Raw genomic sequence first — 16,768 nt, 5'->3', positions numbered from 1 at the left:
AGGCCTTACCCAGAGAAACTCCCACATCATGCTTACATTTAGTGTGCTCGTTCGCAAGCATATTTATGTGCGCAAGGATGCAAGCCTGCACGGACTATGAAACCTGCAGTTGCGCATGCGTAATTAGCTAAATTACACCTTGCATGCTAAGTGTCAACCAGAATAACCTCCTATGTGTAAAGTGCAATACTACAACTACAGTGTGGAAGAATGTGCAAGGAAGGCTACTACTACTCTATGGCATAAAGTGTGGGGGTATTACTTTACTACTACTGCTATGTAGATTTAGATATTTTTATTGTTATAAAACAATGGGTACTTGTTTCTTATCACGGCCACAATCGCGGGCAACTTTAAGGCACACGATGCCTGCGATGCCCACGATTTCCTTTGAAAAAACAGTACTCGGGTACATCGTGTCGGTCGTGTGCCTTAAGAAGGCACACGACGCGACCGACGCGATGCCCACGATTTCCCCATAGGCTTCAATGTTAAAATATTTTAACATTGAAGCCTATGCGCGCCCGACGCGATGCCTCCGATTTCTCCATAGGCTTCAATTTTAAAATATTTAACATTGAAGCCTATGCGATGGACCCGATTTGCCCATAGGCTTCAATGTTAAATTATTTTAACATTGAAACTGAGTCCATTTAACATAGTAAAAAATGGGAAAAGGCCGAATAAGGGCCATTTCTCATTGGCTATGGCCCCGTCATGTGTGTAAAAAATAATGGCCCCCCATTGTGGCCGCCACCTCCACGATTAACGCGAACCCGAAGCGTGGCAAACGCAGCGAGCCCGTGAGGGACGGCGGTGCGCGTCCTCCGACCTTTTCATTCCCCTACTATCCACGTCGGCGTGGAGTTGAGAATAGATTAGTGTGGCGAGCCACCGAGCCCGAAGCGTGGCGAGCGCAGCGAGCCCCGCGAGGGGACGCTGATACCTGTGAAGCCCACGAGGGGACGCAGGGATCTGTGAAGGTATCAGCGTCCGCTCGCCACGCTTCGGGCTCGGTGGTTCGCTGCGCTCGCCACACTAATCTATTCTCAACTCCACGCCGACGTGGATAGTAGGGGAATGAAAAGGTTGGAGGATGCGCACCGCCGCCCCTCGCGGGCTCGCTGCGCTCGCCACACTTCGGGTTTGCGTCAATCGTGGGGGTGGCGGCCACAATGGGGGGCCATTATTTTTTACACGCATGACGGGGCCATACCCAATGAGAAATGGCCCATATTGCCCCTTTTACCATTTTTTACTATGTTAAATGGACTCAGTTTCAATGTTAAAAAAAATGTAACATTGAAGCCTATGGACACGATGGACCCGATTTCTCCATAGGCTTCAATGTTAAAATAATTTAACATTGAAGCCTATGGAGAAATCGGGTACATCGCGTCGGTCGCGTCGTGTGCGTTTTGGTATGCACCCGACGCGACCGACACGATTTTTTCCAACACGACCACCACGATAGAAATCGTGGTGGCCGTGCTAGGAAACAAGGGTACTTCTTTACTTTCTTTTTTTTTTTTTTTTTTTTTTTTTTTTTTTTGATATTTACCCAGATTTAAAAAGGGATATTTTATTCTTTTTTTTTTATAACACACTTTATTGGAAAAAGCACATACAAAGACATGTAGAGGTAACAGAAAGTCTTTAGCAAACATGGAATGACAAGATAATGCGGATTTCTAAGAGATTCTGCTATATCATTGGGTACTTCTTTACTTTCACGGCGCCAGCATGGCGCCGCGCGTCAGAGTCCCCTTGCGGGGCTCGCTTCGCTCGCCCACGCTGCGGGCTCGGTGGCTCGCTACGCTCGCCACGCTAATTAAAATCAACTCCATGCCAACATGGATAGTGGAGGTATGAACTATCCATGTTGGCATGGCGTTAACTTAGTTTATTTTACTTAATTAGTGGCGAGCGTAACCCGGAAGTACGCGCGGCGCCATGCTGGCGCCGTGAAAGTAAAGAAGTACCGAAACAAGTACCAAACAATGTATCAATACCAATTAATAATTTAAATGAAAGTTGCAGCCAGCTCCCAAAATTGATTTACTGTAAAAAAAAATTCAAACTAGAAACAAAAAGTAAGTAGGGAATTTATAAAAATAATCCATATAAAGATCCAAAGGATTCTAAAATACAATAAAAAAAATGCAAATACTTCATGGACAACATAACATTTGTAGGTAGCAAAAAAAAAAAAAAGAGTTGTAATTGTTGCAGAGCAGCAGAAGTTGAACATTCATGTATAAATGTTAAACAGAACAAATAAAGTTAGATTAAAAAAAAAAAACAGGAACGACAGATTGCGGCTATGCAATCACGTGATCCGGAAGTCGTCAGAAGGCAATGAAATCTAATCGCCGGGAAAATTTGTGCTAGTGCGGTGGGTTGCCCATAGCGAGGCTTGGAGCGCTTCAGCGGCGTGTCCGGTTCGGGATCGGACAGACGAGATCATGGCGAAACATCATCCGGATCTTATCTTCTGCAGGAAGCAGGCGGGAGTAGGTAAGCAGCTATTAAGTATTCACTGTCACAAGCTGTGGAAATGCGCTTGTGACTTTAGCATCCCAATAAGTCCCATTCATACATCGTGCTGTTAGTGCAGGTACCTGCCCATGTGTGCTGGGGCAAAAGAGTGCGGTCACTGTCTCAGGTGGTAGAATGGCAGCTACAGCTGTCTATTACTGATGAGCACTATATATGATTTGCTATGTACTGTATGTGGTCATAGATGTAGTGTGGATCTAAAAGCCACCAAGGATGTTTATATGTCTGAGGCCTTAAGACCCCCATACATTTGTGAGATTTGTTCTGATTTGACCTGTTTTTGATGGATCGGAGTATAAATCGGACCAAATCTCGTGTTTGACATCTGCGCAGCTTAGCGTTTCTTGGGCGTTTCCATGGAAATTCCCCCGATGGTGTTTGTAGGGTGGGGGAGCAAGCAGCTGCCTGCCTGCTTCCCGCACAGGGTGATCGGAAACACAATAGAGGTGTTTCAGATCTGTGAGCACTGGAGAAATAATAATTTGACCATCAAATGATTTCTCCCCCGCACCCAAGGCTGCGAACGGATGATTATGCAAATCATCCATTCGCAGCTGTGTGGGGAATCGTGGGTGCGGGTGGCTTCTGGGGGACTTGCAAGGCTGCGAAATTTGCAGCCTTGCAAGTCAACCAGAATAAGGGCTGCTGTTTGTCCAACTGGTTGGGATAATCAGAAATGTTTGATTTTACACAACTTTTCCCCCCTAAATGAATGGTAGATAGATGCACACTGACCAGCGCTATTTGCCTACTCCTTACATATCTGCTGGTTCCCTGTCAGTTGTCCATTCCCATTGGATGGTATGAGGGATAAGACTGCCATGATATAAGCTAATGAGCAACAATAATTTATAAATAAAATGAGAAAGTCAGGAGAGAGCGGATTAAAAGATAGGATGAAATTAATATACTGATGTATAGGAGGGATTGTTAGAGAGGAAGAAATGGATTGACTGAAAGTCAAATGAAGACTTAGAATGGAGAATATCAATAAAATAATACTCCTTTCGGACATACCACCCAGGATTTTGAACCTGGTACAATCCGGGGTTTTTAAAAATCCGGGGTTAATTACAGGTCCGCAGGATCCAGGATTTTAGTCGACAAAATAGCCTTTTAGACATACGCTAGTCCCGGGATGATGCGCATGCATGTTAAAAATACCAGGATTTCTGCATATGTCTGAAAGCGGTTTAAGAAACAGGAGGCAATGGATTGAATAAAACCCTATACACACTTGGCCAACACCGATATTGGGGACCCAGCGGAGGGTGTCGGAATCGTCAAGTTCATACACACTTGTCGATGCCAACTCCGCAGTGAGTGATGCCTGTGCTGCTGCTGCAGCATGGCCGTCATTAACTAGGACCTTCCCCGCCCGAGTATGGTGAATGAGGGAGGGGGTTGTTCAGCTGCGCGGGAGCGTGTATCGTTATATATTTTGTGTGTGTGTGTGTGTGTGTGGGGGGTTGTTGTTTTAATTATGCCAATATTTATTGCTGTGTATTCATCAACATATTTTTCTTTCTTTCTTTTCAGCCATTGGAAGACTATGTGAAAAATGTAAGTACAGTGAATGCAAAAGCTATTGCTGTTGTCATAAAATAGAAAAACGTTTTAAATACTTTTATTTCTTTGTTGGGAACAGAAAATTATGAAATGATATTTGTTGGTCCTTACTGCGTAAAATGGTTTTTATTCTTGTCTGTAAAGTGTTTTTATTTATAGAAAGAATTGGTTTATTGTTGCTTTGATTTATTAGGGTCAATACTGCTTTCCATAAGTAATATTTACTTTTAGCCTTCAAAGTGAATTTCCAGTATATGAAGCTAAGACCCGTACACAATAGAGGAGAATTTAACTGATCTCGATCAGAAGGGCCCTTATGAACAATATCTTAAAATAACTGCGTAGTGTGTACACTCAATTATCATTACCGATGCATGCTCCTGCTCTTTAAAGACCCATTTGCCCAAGCCCCCCCCCCCCCCCTTCCCCTCTTGTCAGCTGTAACCTGCAGGTTGGTTTTGCCAATATAGCCATAGCCAATGGACTAGAATGTTGAGTGAGTTCCGCTTAACTGCAGATCCAGAGGCGTAGGGAGGGCGGAGCCACCGGAGCTCCTGCTCCGGGCGCCGGTTGGCTGGCACCGCCGGCCCGCCCCCTCCATCCGCAAATGATCCCCACTACTTGTGGCGTACGCCCGGGCAGCGCCGGCGGCTGCCCTGCCCGGCGCCAAGCCTCATGGACGTTGAGGCTGCCTCTGAATTGCTGCTGCTGCTTAAATGATGGCTGGGGTTCTGTGGGACCGGATGTGGTCACCATCATAGCGGCAGCACTGGTCGGACATGGTGGGCTAGGTGGAGACACTGGAGAGAGTCCCTCCTCCTAGCCCTGTAGCGGCAGATCGATCGATGCGGGAATTGGGGCGGTGCAGGTTCCCGGCCAGCAGCAGTAGCACTGTGCACATTCGGGAGGAGGACCGAAGGAGCAAGGAGGATCCGCAGCAGCAGCACAGCATGGGGCAGCCGCGGGAGCAGCACGAGCGAGCAGCAGAGGAGACAACAGGACTCCGGAGCAGCAGAGAGAGGGCAGCGCCGCAGATGACATGGTAAGCTAGCGGCTGGCTGCTTCGGCACTTCCCTCCTGCTTCTCTCCCTCTGCTCACTCTGTTTACTTTAATAAGGCTCATGCTGTCTCTCAAACCCCCGCCCCCCTCACTACAGACCCCCACACAGCTTTAAAAGTACCCTCTGAAATGTACTTTGGATAGCTCCGCCCATGGCCCCGCCCCATTTACATGCTGTAAATGGGGTGGGGCCATGGGCGGAGCTATCCAAATTACAATTGAGTGCTCCCACGCCCCCTCTCTCCCGCAAAGCCCAGCTAAGAAGTCGGCAAGTATGCTTTACAGTGTCTTCTATAGCGCAGCAGATTCCGTTACAGCGTCTTATATAGCACAGCAGATTCCGTTACAGCGTCTTTTATAGCGCAGCAGATTCCGTTACAGCGTCTTATATAGCACAGCAGATTCCGTTACAGCGTCTTATATAGCGCAGCAGATTCCGTTACAGCGTCTTATATAGCGCAGCAGATTCCGTTAGTGTCTTATACAGCGCAGCAGATTCCGTTAGTGTCTTATACAGCGCAGCAGATTCCGTTACAGCGTCTTATATAGCGCAGCAGATTCCGTTACAGCATCTTATATAGCGCAACAGATTCGTCTACAGTGTCTTATATATTTCAAATGTAACATGCCAACACATGTTAGCCACGCCCCCAATTCATTTCCGGGGGGGGGGGGGGGGCGCGAAATATGCCCTTGCTCCGGGCACCATGGCACCTAGCTACACCGCTGCGCAGATCTAGTTAATTCTAACATTCTAACAGCAGTGACCCTAGTGTTTTAGTGTGTACAGGGCTTTAATGGTAAATATGAGTGACCTTTTGTGATGGTGATGACACACTTATTCTTCACTTTCTGAGGGGGCAGTTAAATTGTTTATGCATGCCCGATCTGCCATCTATTTCCTTAATATTTTTTTTTTAAAGCACCCTGGTTTTGCCTCCTAAAACAGGTTAACCAAACTAATGTACTGGGTGTGGATCGAAAGTGACGTCTGGGCGCCCAAACGGGTCACTTTTCACACACTTCTCAACAGCATGGGGGCTGCAAGCAGAAATGCCAGAGCCAGCAGCTCAACAATGTAATTGCTCTGCCAGGTGCCCAGCACTGACAGCCCCCGCTGCTAACAATTACATGTACAGATGTGTCCACATACACCTTTTCCCAATTTAGCTGTAATGTAACAAGAATCAAATAGTTTGTTTCATGATCTAGTGCTTTTCACCAATAAGATTGTTGGCCAAAATAGCAAACATTGGTACTCCAATCAGCTTCTTGCAGTCCTTTATCAAACAGTCTGTAACATCACTATACAGAGCTGATTGGTTAATTAGAACATTAGCTTTCTCCAAGACTTAATACATCTCCGCGTTAGTGTTTTACATTTGCAGATAATAGAGAAATAATTAACAGTACTGCAAATTTCATTTTCAATAGATAGCGATGTACATAACATACATGTGTTTCAGGTGGGACATTAGTTCTATCAATTACTCTTCCCAACCACACAGGTAATGGGAGACAGCCATCTTGGGCACATAGGTAACCCTAAGCAGACTAGGCAGTTTTTGGAAAAGATCATAATGGGCATCTGCAGAATACTAGAGCAAGATATAAAAATACCAGATCCATTGTCAGATTTATGCGTTGTCTATTCTATATCTGAGAACACCAGATTAGGCAGCCATCTTGGGTGCACTATGCAGGTTACATTGGACAAGGTGAACAATATGTGGAAACTTGAAGTTATTGGCTAAATATAGAATACTATATATTTGACCGCGGTGCTTGATTATAGTAGGAGATTTTAATGCCACTTTGAATTCACAGTTAGACCGATCAGGGACAGTGGCGCGAGGCCGCACACCATTGGCAATACAACTCTTAAGGCCCCCATACACTAGGGCGACTTGTCCTGAGAACAAGTCGCCCCCGACTTCCCCCTGAGCTTCCCCGGCAGCTTCCCGGGGGAGCGTGATAAGATTGGCACATGTAAACCCGGGGGGGGGGGCTGCAGAACAGGGCTGCTGGTGGGGGGCGCTGCTAAGGCAGCGTGCAGGGGATGCTGCGGGGGACAGTGACAGAGCCGGGCAGGGGGAGGCGGGAGCTGTCAGTGCTGGAAAAAAAAGCCCATACAATGAATGGGCAGCCAGTGATTGGCTGAGCGCTCTCTCAGCCAATTGCTGACTGGCTGAGAGAGCACTCAGCCAATCACAGGCTGCCCATTCATTGTATGGGCTTTTTTTTTCCAGCGCTGACAGCTTTTCCTGCCCGGCTCTGTTACTGCCAACTCTGTGTCCCCCGCAGCGCCCCCCTGTCTTACAAGCAGTGCCCCCCCCCCTGCATTGACTGCTCCCGGCGGAGGTAGTGCAGGCGGGGACCACAGGCGTCGCAGAGCAGAGACTGTCGGCGCGGCGGGAGAATAGAAAGAAATCTTATCAAAAGACTGGGCGGCCGCTGATTAGCTGAGAGCTCAGGCAATCAGCGGGCGCCCGGGCTTTTGAATAGGAATATTCTCCCGCCACGCCGATGGTCTCTGCTCTGCAACGCCTGCGGTCCCCGCCTGCACTACCTCCGCCGGGAGCCGTCAATGCGGGGGGGGGGGGGGGGCGCTGGGCTGTATATAAAGATATATCGGATCTGAACATCGTGGGTGCTAAAAAGCACCCATGATGGCTCAGATTCCGATATATCTTATGTTCTGTAGGTCTGACGCCGTGATCCGATGCGCGCGGGACCGCGCATCAGATGTCAAACACATGCGATTTTGGGCCGGTTTCACCCGTTTTATCGGCCCTAAGGGCCGAAATCGGATGAAATCGGCCAAAAATCGCATAGTGTATGGGGGCCTTTAGCTTCCTCACTTCATGGTGTTATCAGCACCCGGTAGAACGAGATTACATGTTTTATTCCCACCCCCACCATTCCTCCGGTAGGATTGACTTCTGGTTGATACCTATTGCTCAGCTACACAGAGTCCTTGACTCAGGTGTTGGTAATGTAGTTATTTCCGATCACACCCCTACCTGGTTTACACTTTCCCTCTGCACCCACAATTTCACGTCTCATAATTGTCTCTTTCCTTCTGACTGAAATGACTAGTAACCATTTGGCATGCTAAATACTGTTAAAATATCTGCAAGATCTAATTAATGGACCTTGGGGCAGATGTATGAAGCCTGATAAAGAGGAAGGTGATAATGCACCAGCCAATCAACTCCTGTCATTTTTCAAACCCAGCTGATTGGCTGATGCTTTATCACCTTCCACTTATCTCTTTACCAGGCTTAATACATCTGCCCCATTGTCTACTGTGCACTTAATTCCTATTTTACTTCATTCGTGACACATAAAAGCGTGCTAATAGTTATTGGAAATACTTTTACAAATGTTTTTGTTTTATTAGTTGTAGTTCTAATTGCTCAGTCGTTTTCACCATTATACTGAAATTAAATATTTAACGCCTTTTTAACAAAAGGCAATGCTTATTCTGACCACTGAGTGTCACTGTCCTACGTGAAAGATGATTGTATGAGCATGTTCTGAAACCAGCATGAATAAGTACTAGATGAAATAGGTTAATGGTGCCCATACATGGTACGATATGTGCTAGGTGCTGTTTGTATGAGATCGCATCTAGTACAAATCTCATGCGGTACACTATAATAGGGTGCAATGTGAACTAAATGCTATGAGATCTAGTACAGTAAGTACTGCCTGCACCTACTTTTTGGCTTGCGATATAAACTATGGGGGAGCGCGCATTGCAAGACAAAATAAAGCATGTGCCATGTGAACTACATGCGATGCATTTTGCACTAAAAATCGCACTGTGTGGGCACCATAAGGACTACATTTATGATTCCACAGGTCTTAAAAGCAAAGCGTTTTGGTGGGTTTGACGTGGAAATTTTAAAGCTGCAGTAATAAGGTCACAGTGTGCGGCATTTTGCATTTAATGTGTCTGCCCTGCATTACTTCTACTCTGCAAGAACCGATGTAAATGATCAAGCATTCTTAGCGAAGCATTGCATGTGTATGTGTGATAGATAGATATATCTATCTCTTAATATAATATAATTATATTGCATAAAACACACAAAGATATTGGATCCCATTACCAAGGTTGGCGGCTCCATACACCACAAGTTAAGAGTATGATCAATCAGTGCAAAGCATTGGAGAAGGTTACACTCTCAAGGACTCTGGCTTGCTAGGCCACGCTCCTACATGTTTCGTCATGACGTAACATGTATGTAGGGGTGTGGCCTAGCGTCAGTGTAACAAGTCCTTGAGAGTGTAACCTGCTCCAATGCTGTCATATTCTGTGCGTTGATTGATCATACTCTTAAACACCCCCCGATGAAATAAAATATTTGCGCTGGAGAGGATCCCCTTAGACTTTAATCAGAAATATGTAGGATTCTCCAAAGCTGGAGCAAAAAAGAGGCTTTAGGGTTCCCAGTCAGCCTGTTATTGAGGCCCCAGCAAGTTAGATAGGTATATTGAAACAAAATATTGGTCTAAATAATAAAGAGGTATAACCAGGTGGGGGGTGCAGGATGATGCTCCGACAGTGGGGATCCAGAGAGTCTGGATCCCAACTGCCGGTGCCCCAACGGGGGGGGGGGATACTGACACGCAGGGCTATTCTCCCTTGTAGGGGTCCACGACCCCCATAGAGGGAGAATAGAACCTGTAGCAAGCCACCGGGCCTGCAGCAAGTCTGCAAGGGGTTTCTTTGCGCTTGCATCCCTGTCGAAGCACCGGCAGTCGGGATCCCGATATCGGGATACTGACTGTCTGGATCCCCACTGTCGGAGGCGCATACCCCACTCGGAAAACAGAGCTAAAATATAGTGTAAACTATAAAAGACTGTGGAAACATATCCAATCTGCAATATAGCGAAAGTGCACTGCCTGTGAGAAACGAGTGAGATCTGGGAGACGTAAACCTCCACCTTTCCAGTTGGCCTTACTTTTTTATTTTTCTATAATATATAGCGTCTTTTTGTTTTTGTATATTCTGGCTCGAAAAAGCCATCTTAGCAATTTTTACACTACTTCTTCTGATGTGGGCATAAAATGGATTTATTATTGTTCTTAAGGCAGTACAGTAGAGGTAATACTGTTCAATAAATGGTAAATCAGTGTTGTAATTGCCCAACTCCCTTGTCTCTCTCATATTTTATTTTTATCTGGAAAAAGTTATTCTCTCCCATGCTCATTTTACAATAGTTTTTGAGTGGGATTGTCAATAGAAATTGAAGCTATGAATTGTCTTCTCCAATGTACGTACATGCATACACAAGGTTGCGGCACCAGTTAACCCCAAGTTATCTGTATTTTTATTTTGTATTTTTTTTTTTTTTACTCGACCCACTTAGGCAGGCACTGGTGGGTAAATTAAACCTGTGCTAAAGCATGGTTATCTTTGGTACCATTATGGCCAGGTTCAGGAAACAGTTGGTGAATTATTATTCTGTTTTGTGTGATTTACCTAATGGCATTTTAGGGATGCTTTGACATTAATCAGTAGAAATAATTCCCCAGTCCATTTAGTTCTTAATGAAATATTATTACTTTGTTCTTTTTTAGGTGACGGGAAGTGTGTAATATGTGACTCCTATGTACGCCCCTGTACTCTGGTGCGGATCTGCGATGAGTGTAACTATGGATCTTACCAGGGACGCTGTGTGATCTGTGGGGGCCCAGGAGTGTCTGATGCTTACTACTGCAAGGAGTGCACCATTCAAGAGAAAGATGTGAGTAACCCAAGTAAAATGTATCCATGCAGTGGAGGGATAAAATCTCATGATTTTATGTGGTTATCTTGTAACATTTATAACTTTTTAGATCGATTTCCTCAGATATTTCTGTACGCTACTTTCTGTTGCATGTTGCGATAAGTGAGTAGTTTAATGTAATGGCTTACCTCCTGGTATTTGCGCAATCTATTGATGAAACCCATTATAAACCAGAAAGTAAGGCGTGTCTGGGCTGTTTTCGGTTGTCACCCAGCTTGCGACTTTAATCCCAAACTCCATTTGAAGTGCTCCTGTGCCTTTGCTGCGCAACCATTGGGTTGTTCAGAAGTTTGATAATTAACTGATCTGTGTCTTCCTAACTTGGGGCCCCCATACATTAGCCGACTTGTCTGAAGGACAAGTCGCACCTAATTTCCCTGAGCTCCCCCCGGCAGCTGCCCGGGAGAGCTCACTACAATTTGGCACTTGATGTGCCATTTTTTACATGGGAAAAATCACATGCGATTTATCCCATGTAAAATTACCGGGCAGCTGTGAAGGCAGGAGAGAAAAAAAACCTGGTCAGCGTGGGGTCCAGCTGGGTGAAGCGCCTGGGGGCTGTGGGTGCAGTGGAAGAGCGGGCAGTCTGCAGTGTCTGGGAAGCGCTGAGTGAGAATTGGAAAATTCAAAAGATAGGCCGGCCGCAGAGAGAGCACTCTCAGCCCAGACCCCACTCTATCCAGGTTTTTGTTTTGATTGTATCTAATATTAATAAACAAAATGATTCACATTTTTCTGCTTGATCTTTGGCCATTTCTAATCCTTTGCCTTTTGATTTCTTACAGAGAGATGGTTGCCCCAAAATTGTAAATTTGGGCAGTTCCAAAACAGATCTTTTCTATGAACGAAAGAAGTATGGATTTAAGAAGAGGTAGTGTTTGCCTGAGATCCTGGGAGGAGCACAAAGTCTGTGTTCTGTGGGAACTACACATATTTTCTATGGTTATTAACAATGTCAATAAAGTGTATGGTTTTTACAACAATGAACTGTATTGTGTAAATTGTTTTCTTTTTATCTACTTTTTGTAAGAGAATGCTAATTAGAACTGAGCAGGGAGAACATGGGCACTACCCTTGCATTCTTATAGAAATGGCTGTAGTAAGGGTTATTGACCCAGTGCTTGCACTCTTTCCTGCTAGATAGCGGGTCTTTGTTTAAGCACGATCGCTGTACACCGATTGCTCAGCATAGCAGTGTGCATCACAGGTGTACCTTGATGTGTACTGATCGATTGTGCTTTAGCCCGCCACTTAGCACAGGCTCCCCTTTTGCCCCATGTGTACAGGGCTTTAAGCAGGAAGGAGGAACTGCACGGATTTTACTAGGTGCATGGTGCTAGTGATCTGAAGTTTGAATTCTCTTCACACACACACACACACACACACACACACACACACACACACACACACACACACACACACACACACACACACACACACACCTCTGAAGAGGAGATATAATCCTTTGAATGCCAAGTGAATTTGGGAAAATATCCAAGCAAATATTTTCATTCATCATAATGACCTGTAATGTTTACCTTTTTTTATAGGAAATATAATTTTTTTTTTTTTTTTAATGAGAAATGTGAGCGACGCTGGTGTTTTTAGAGGACATTATAACATCTCACAGATGTTGGCACTCATAGGGTTTATTAGATATGTATTTTAAGAGTATGGACTAGAAACTGTGAGGAGTCATTAATAGAAAAGAGCGGTGCCCACATCTTTGCTAAACCGCCTCCACAAAAAGGATTTGGAAAACCACCTCTGTGCCATGCAGTATTGAAATGGGAGAACTTTTGAAAAAAAGTGGAAGGGGAGCAAAGAGCCAAGCATAACACTTTTATGTAGATTTCTCTACCGTCCAATGGGATACTGAGTTTAATACTATGGGGATAGAGATCCTCCGCATTAGAGACAGGCACATTAAAACTTTCAGTGTGGGTGCACTGGCTCCTCCCCTCTATCTCCCTCCACTAGTCAGTTTAGAAAAATGTGCCTCAGGAGAGGCAGTGCTTTCTGGATGCTCCAGAGTTTTTCTACAATTTTATTTAGTTCGTTATTTTGGGGCGCTGTTTTGATCAAGCAGCTGTCCTACTTAATGGGAGTCATGTTAAGGGTCAGTCCCGGGCCTCTTAAGGTGCAGAGCTGACCCTGCTGCAGGACATCTGTCCTGTGTGGGGCTTGTCACCGCACAGCATTGCGCTGTAGCGAGCAAACCCCCCAGCTGCCGCACATCCCTGACTGGTCCGAAGACATCTGTGGTGAGTAAGGGTTGAGGGTCCCACAAAGGGACACCCCAACCGTTTTGTGCGGCAAGATGGCGGCGGCCCTCACGCAGGGACTGCGCGGCCCCCCCCTCTCCCTCATCACACTGGCATATTGGGATTGCCACTGGACCACCAGGGATACCCAGGGCGGCTTTTATTATATGTGAAAGTCTATTTATACTGGCATAATGGTGCTAAGAAGCTCAGAGCGGGACCAGGCTCTGCTGGGCACCCCCTGTCTCTGCTTCCTGCTTCTTCACGCTTCCAGAGGTCGCCATTACAGCTCCTCAGTGGCGTGGTGGATTGATCCCTTGCGGCAGAGACAGCAAGTTATAAGCTATTTGGCGCAGCAGCGTTACCTACTGTAGCTTTGTATTAACACTGTGTATGCCATATCACTGTTTTTTTTTGTGCGTTACCAGCTCACTCTGATCTGTGAGCTATGGTTTACGGTGTACTGGTACCCCCATGTTGCTCTGATTCTACCCCACTGGCTAGTTAAGCACTTTTACACACACACACCTGTAGTCTCTAACACATAGAGGTACATTTAGACCGCTTCACACTGTGTATAGTTACAGTTTGATCAAGTCTGTGTGTGTGCGCTTCTGTGGGGTTTTTCTGTGCGCAGCTTTCATCATGGTAAAAAAGTTAACATGCTTGGTGTGCAGCACTAAATTCATACCAGCTTGAGGGGTGAATTTATGAAGCTTGGAGAAGTGTTATCTATCCCCATAAAGAACGTTATGAGCAAGGTGATAATGGTTCAGCCAATCAGCTCTTACCTGTCAATTTACATATTGTAGCTGATTGGCTGAACCATTATCACCTTGCTCATAACGTTCTTTATGGGGATAGATAACACTTCTCCAAGCTTCATAAATTCACCCCTCAGTCACAGGTTACCTGTGAGCCGTGTATGCTACCACAGCCTAGTGGTGTGACAACTCAGGTCAGTGGGGTGCCCCCACAACTTGTGGATGGGTCACAGGCAGATATTCAGGAGCCTGCTTGGGCCAGCAGCATTAAAACAGCTGTCTGCAGACACAGAGGGTGTGGAGGGAATTAGCCATATTGCCTGCCAGGGTTGATATTCTCACTCCTGCTCAGCCTATAAAGCGGCCTGCTACTTCAATGGCCCCTGATACAGATGATGATGAGGACATCATTGAAGAAGGAGAGGAGGCAAATGAACAGGAAACTGTTCAGGAGCAGTCTTCAGCTCATGGGTCTGAGGCATTAATTAAAGCCATTAGAGAAGTGTTAGAGCTTCCTATGGAGGAACCCTCTGAAGGGGATTCTTTCTTCATGACCCAGAAGAGACAGCCTGTGTATTTCCCTGAACAGGCTGAATTAGAGAGTGCATTTAAAAGTGCCTGGCAGAACCCTGAAAAGAGGCGTACCCTTTTGATCCTGTGGGTAGGAAGAAGTGTGAGGAACCACCAGTAGTGGATTCCTCTGTTTCCCGCCTTTCAAAGAAGGTGCTGTTACCTGTTCCTGGGGTTTCCACACTCAAGGATGGTGCAGATAGGCGACTTGAAGCAATGCTCAAGTCCATGTACACGGCCAGTGGGGCTTCCCAACTCCCAGTACTGGCCAGTTGCTGGATGGCTAAGGCCATTTATACTTGGTCCACGCAAATCCAAGAGGGTTTGTTGGGGGACAGGTCTGTGGCTCAGGTGAAAATCTGCGACAGATTCAGGACACGACACGGGCGCTTTGTGAGGCACAGAAGGAATTGGGCGCTATAAACACGTGGAATTCTGCAATGGCCGTGTCGGCCCTGCGGTTGAGTGGGTGGCTGATGTGGATACTAAAAAGAGTGTTGAAAGCATCCCTTGAGTGTTTTTTTTTTTGTCAAATTTTGTAACAGTCACGTTTTAAAACACAACACTGGTGTATTAAAACATAACACGGATGTGTGTAGTGTCAGCACACCATCATGGTTGTGTTTGCTACCGACAATAAGAGTTGACACATGTCGACTTGTTGTAATTGTGTGTAAATTTATAAATTCACATAAACAATTGTTTGTTGACATTATGCAAGCAGTTTGTGTGATGGTACATTGAAAATAATTATGTGAAGTGTGGTTTAAAGGAATGAAACATATGTGCGGGTTGTGAGAGTGTATAGGTTTAAGATGTTTGGGAGAAGGATTTTTGGTCATTATAGAGATTTAGTAGTCATGTTTCCAAATTATAGTGTCCACATCCAGACAGCAACAGTTTGTAACGCAAATGTTATTAAGGTGTTAAGCTGGCCATACATCAGAAAGACCGTTCTTACAATTATGATTGTGTCCAATTTCCCTTTAGCTCCCCGGCAGTCCTTGGTTGTTTTTGGACACACAATGTACTCACAATCTGTCATACAATCCATCTGCTGCATGCATGTATGATTGAAGCTTCATTTAAATAGGGGGCTGGCCTACTAGGATCAAAGGGATAGGAGTACCAAAAATCTATTTATTTATTTAATTTACAGGCTGCCAGCAACTACCAATCTGCTCACATCTGCTGTGTTATGCCATTATTAAATAGCCCGAATGCAGCAATCCTCTGAAAACTGGGTACTTATGCAATATCTGGGCTCCCGTTTATCTTATGAGACTGCGTCCCCTTGCGGGGCGCGCTGCGCTCGCCACGCTTCGGGCACGGTGGCTCGCTGCGCTCGCCACACTATATAAAATCTACTCCATGCGTAGTTGGATAGTAGGGGTATGAAAAAATGGGGTGCATTTAACATGGGAGCCCAGATAATACATAAGTACCGAAAACTGTTTTCAGAGTAGTGACAGAATCGTGCAAAAGGATGTCCACCACTCTCTTCAGCCGCCCACCCATCTGCCGCTTGGAAACTTCTGCAGCTCTCAGCCTCTTCACTGCCACGGGCCGCCAGGAAGCTGCACCTCTCTTCTCTGCTAGAGAGGGAGTGTCACATGACTCTGGTTGTATGAGCCATCTAAAGACAGATTGCATGTGCAATTGCACATGCAATCTGCTCCCAATCCCAACTGATCTGACGTGCAGCACGTCAGATCAGAGGACCAATCCTTTCAATCTCCCGGGGACGGAATTGTATGAATGTGTGCACACAATCTGCATACAATCCATTGAGATTGTATGATTGGGTACAATGTCTTTCTGATGTATGGCCACCTTTACATATAAGCACACATCTATATTAGTTATGAAGCATGAAAGGTAGAAATGTTTAAAGTGCAATAGTGTGCCTGCATTGACTAGATGTGTAATTGTTTAATGCAGGGGTGGGGAACCTTTTTTGTGCCAAGGGGGCCATATGTAAAAAATTTCTCTTACAAATTGTCCTGCTGCAGCCGTCCCACGGTCCGGCGGCTGCCGCTGAGTAGGACTGACATTCAGGGATGTGGACCAGTCGCACAGGATGCAAAGTACAAATAATGAGATTTTTGGAACCCAGCCCCCTATTTATACCAATCAGAGTCCAATACAGGTTGAGTATCCCGTATCCGAATATCCGTT

At 45.6% G+C, this 16,768-nt stretch overlaps 1 protein-coding gene across 1 annotated transcript; it reads left to right on the top strand.

Moving 5' to 3' along the window:
• The first annotated feature begins 2,330 nt into the window (after positions 1 to 2,330).
• On the top strand, positions 2,331 to 11,979 carry PHF5A (PHD finger protein 5A). Its single transcript, XM_083156547.1, has 4 exons — positions 2,331 to 2,517; positions 4,099 to 4,122; positions 10,784 to 10,950; positions 11,778 to 11,979. Exons 1-4 carry the CDS (start codon positions 2,466 to 2,468, stop codon positions 11,865 to 11,867), a joined length of 333 nt encoding a protein of 110 aa, XP_083012673.1. The 5' UTR covers positions 2,331 to 2,465; the 3' UTR covers positions 11,868 to 11,979.
• Positions 11,980 to 16,768: the final 4,789 nt, after the last annotated feature.

Source organism: Crinia signifera, chromosome 8 (assembly GCF_055691185.1).
Source record: "Crinia signifera chromosome 8, ASM5569118v1, whole genome shotgun sequence".
Lineage (NCBI taxonomy): Eukaryota > Metazoa > Chordata > Amphibia > Anura > Myobatrachidae > Crinia > Crinia signifera.
Note: the sequence above shows the minus strand (reverse complement) of the source record. Positions and strands in the feature narration are given on the sequence as shown.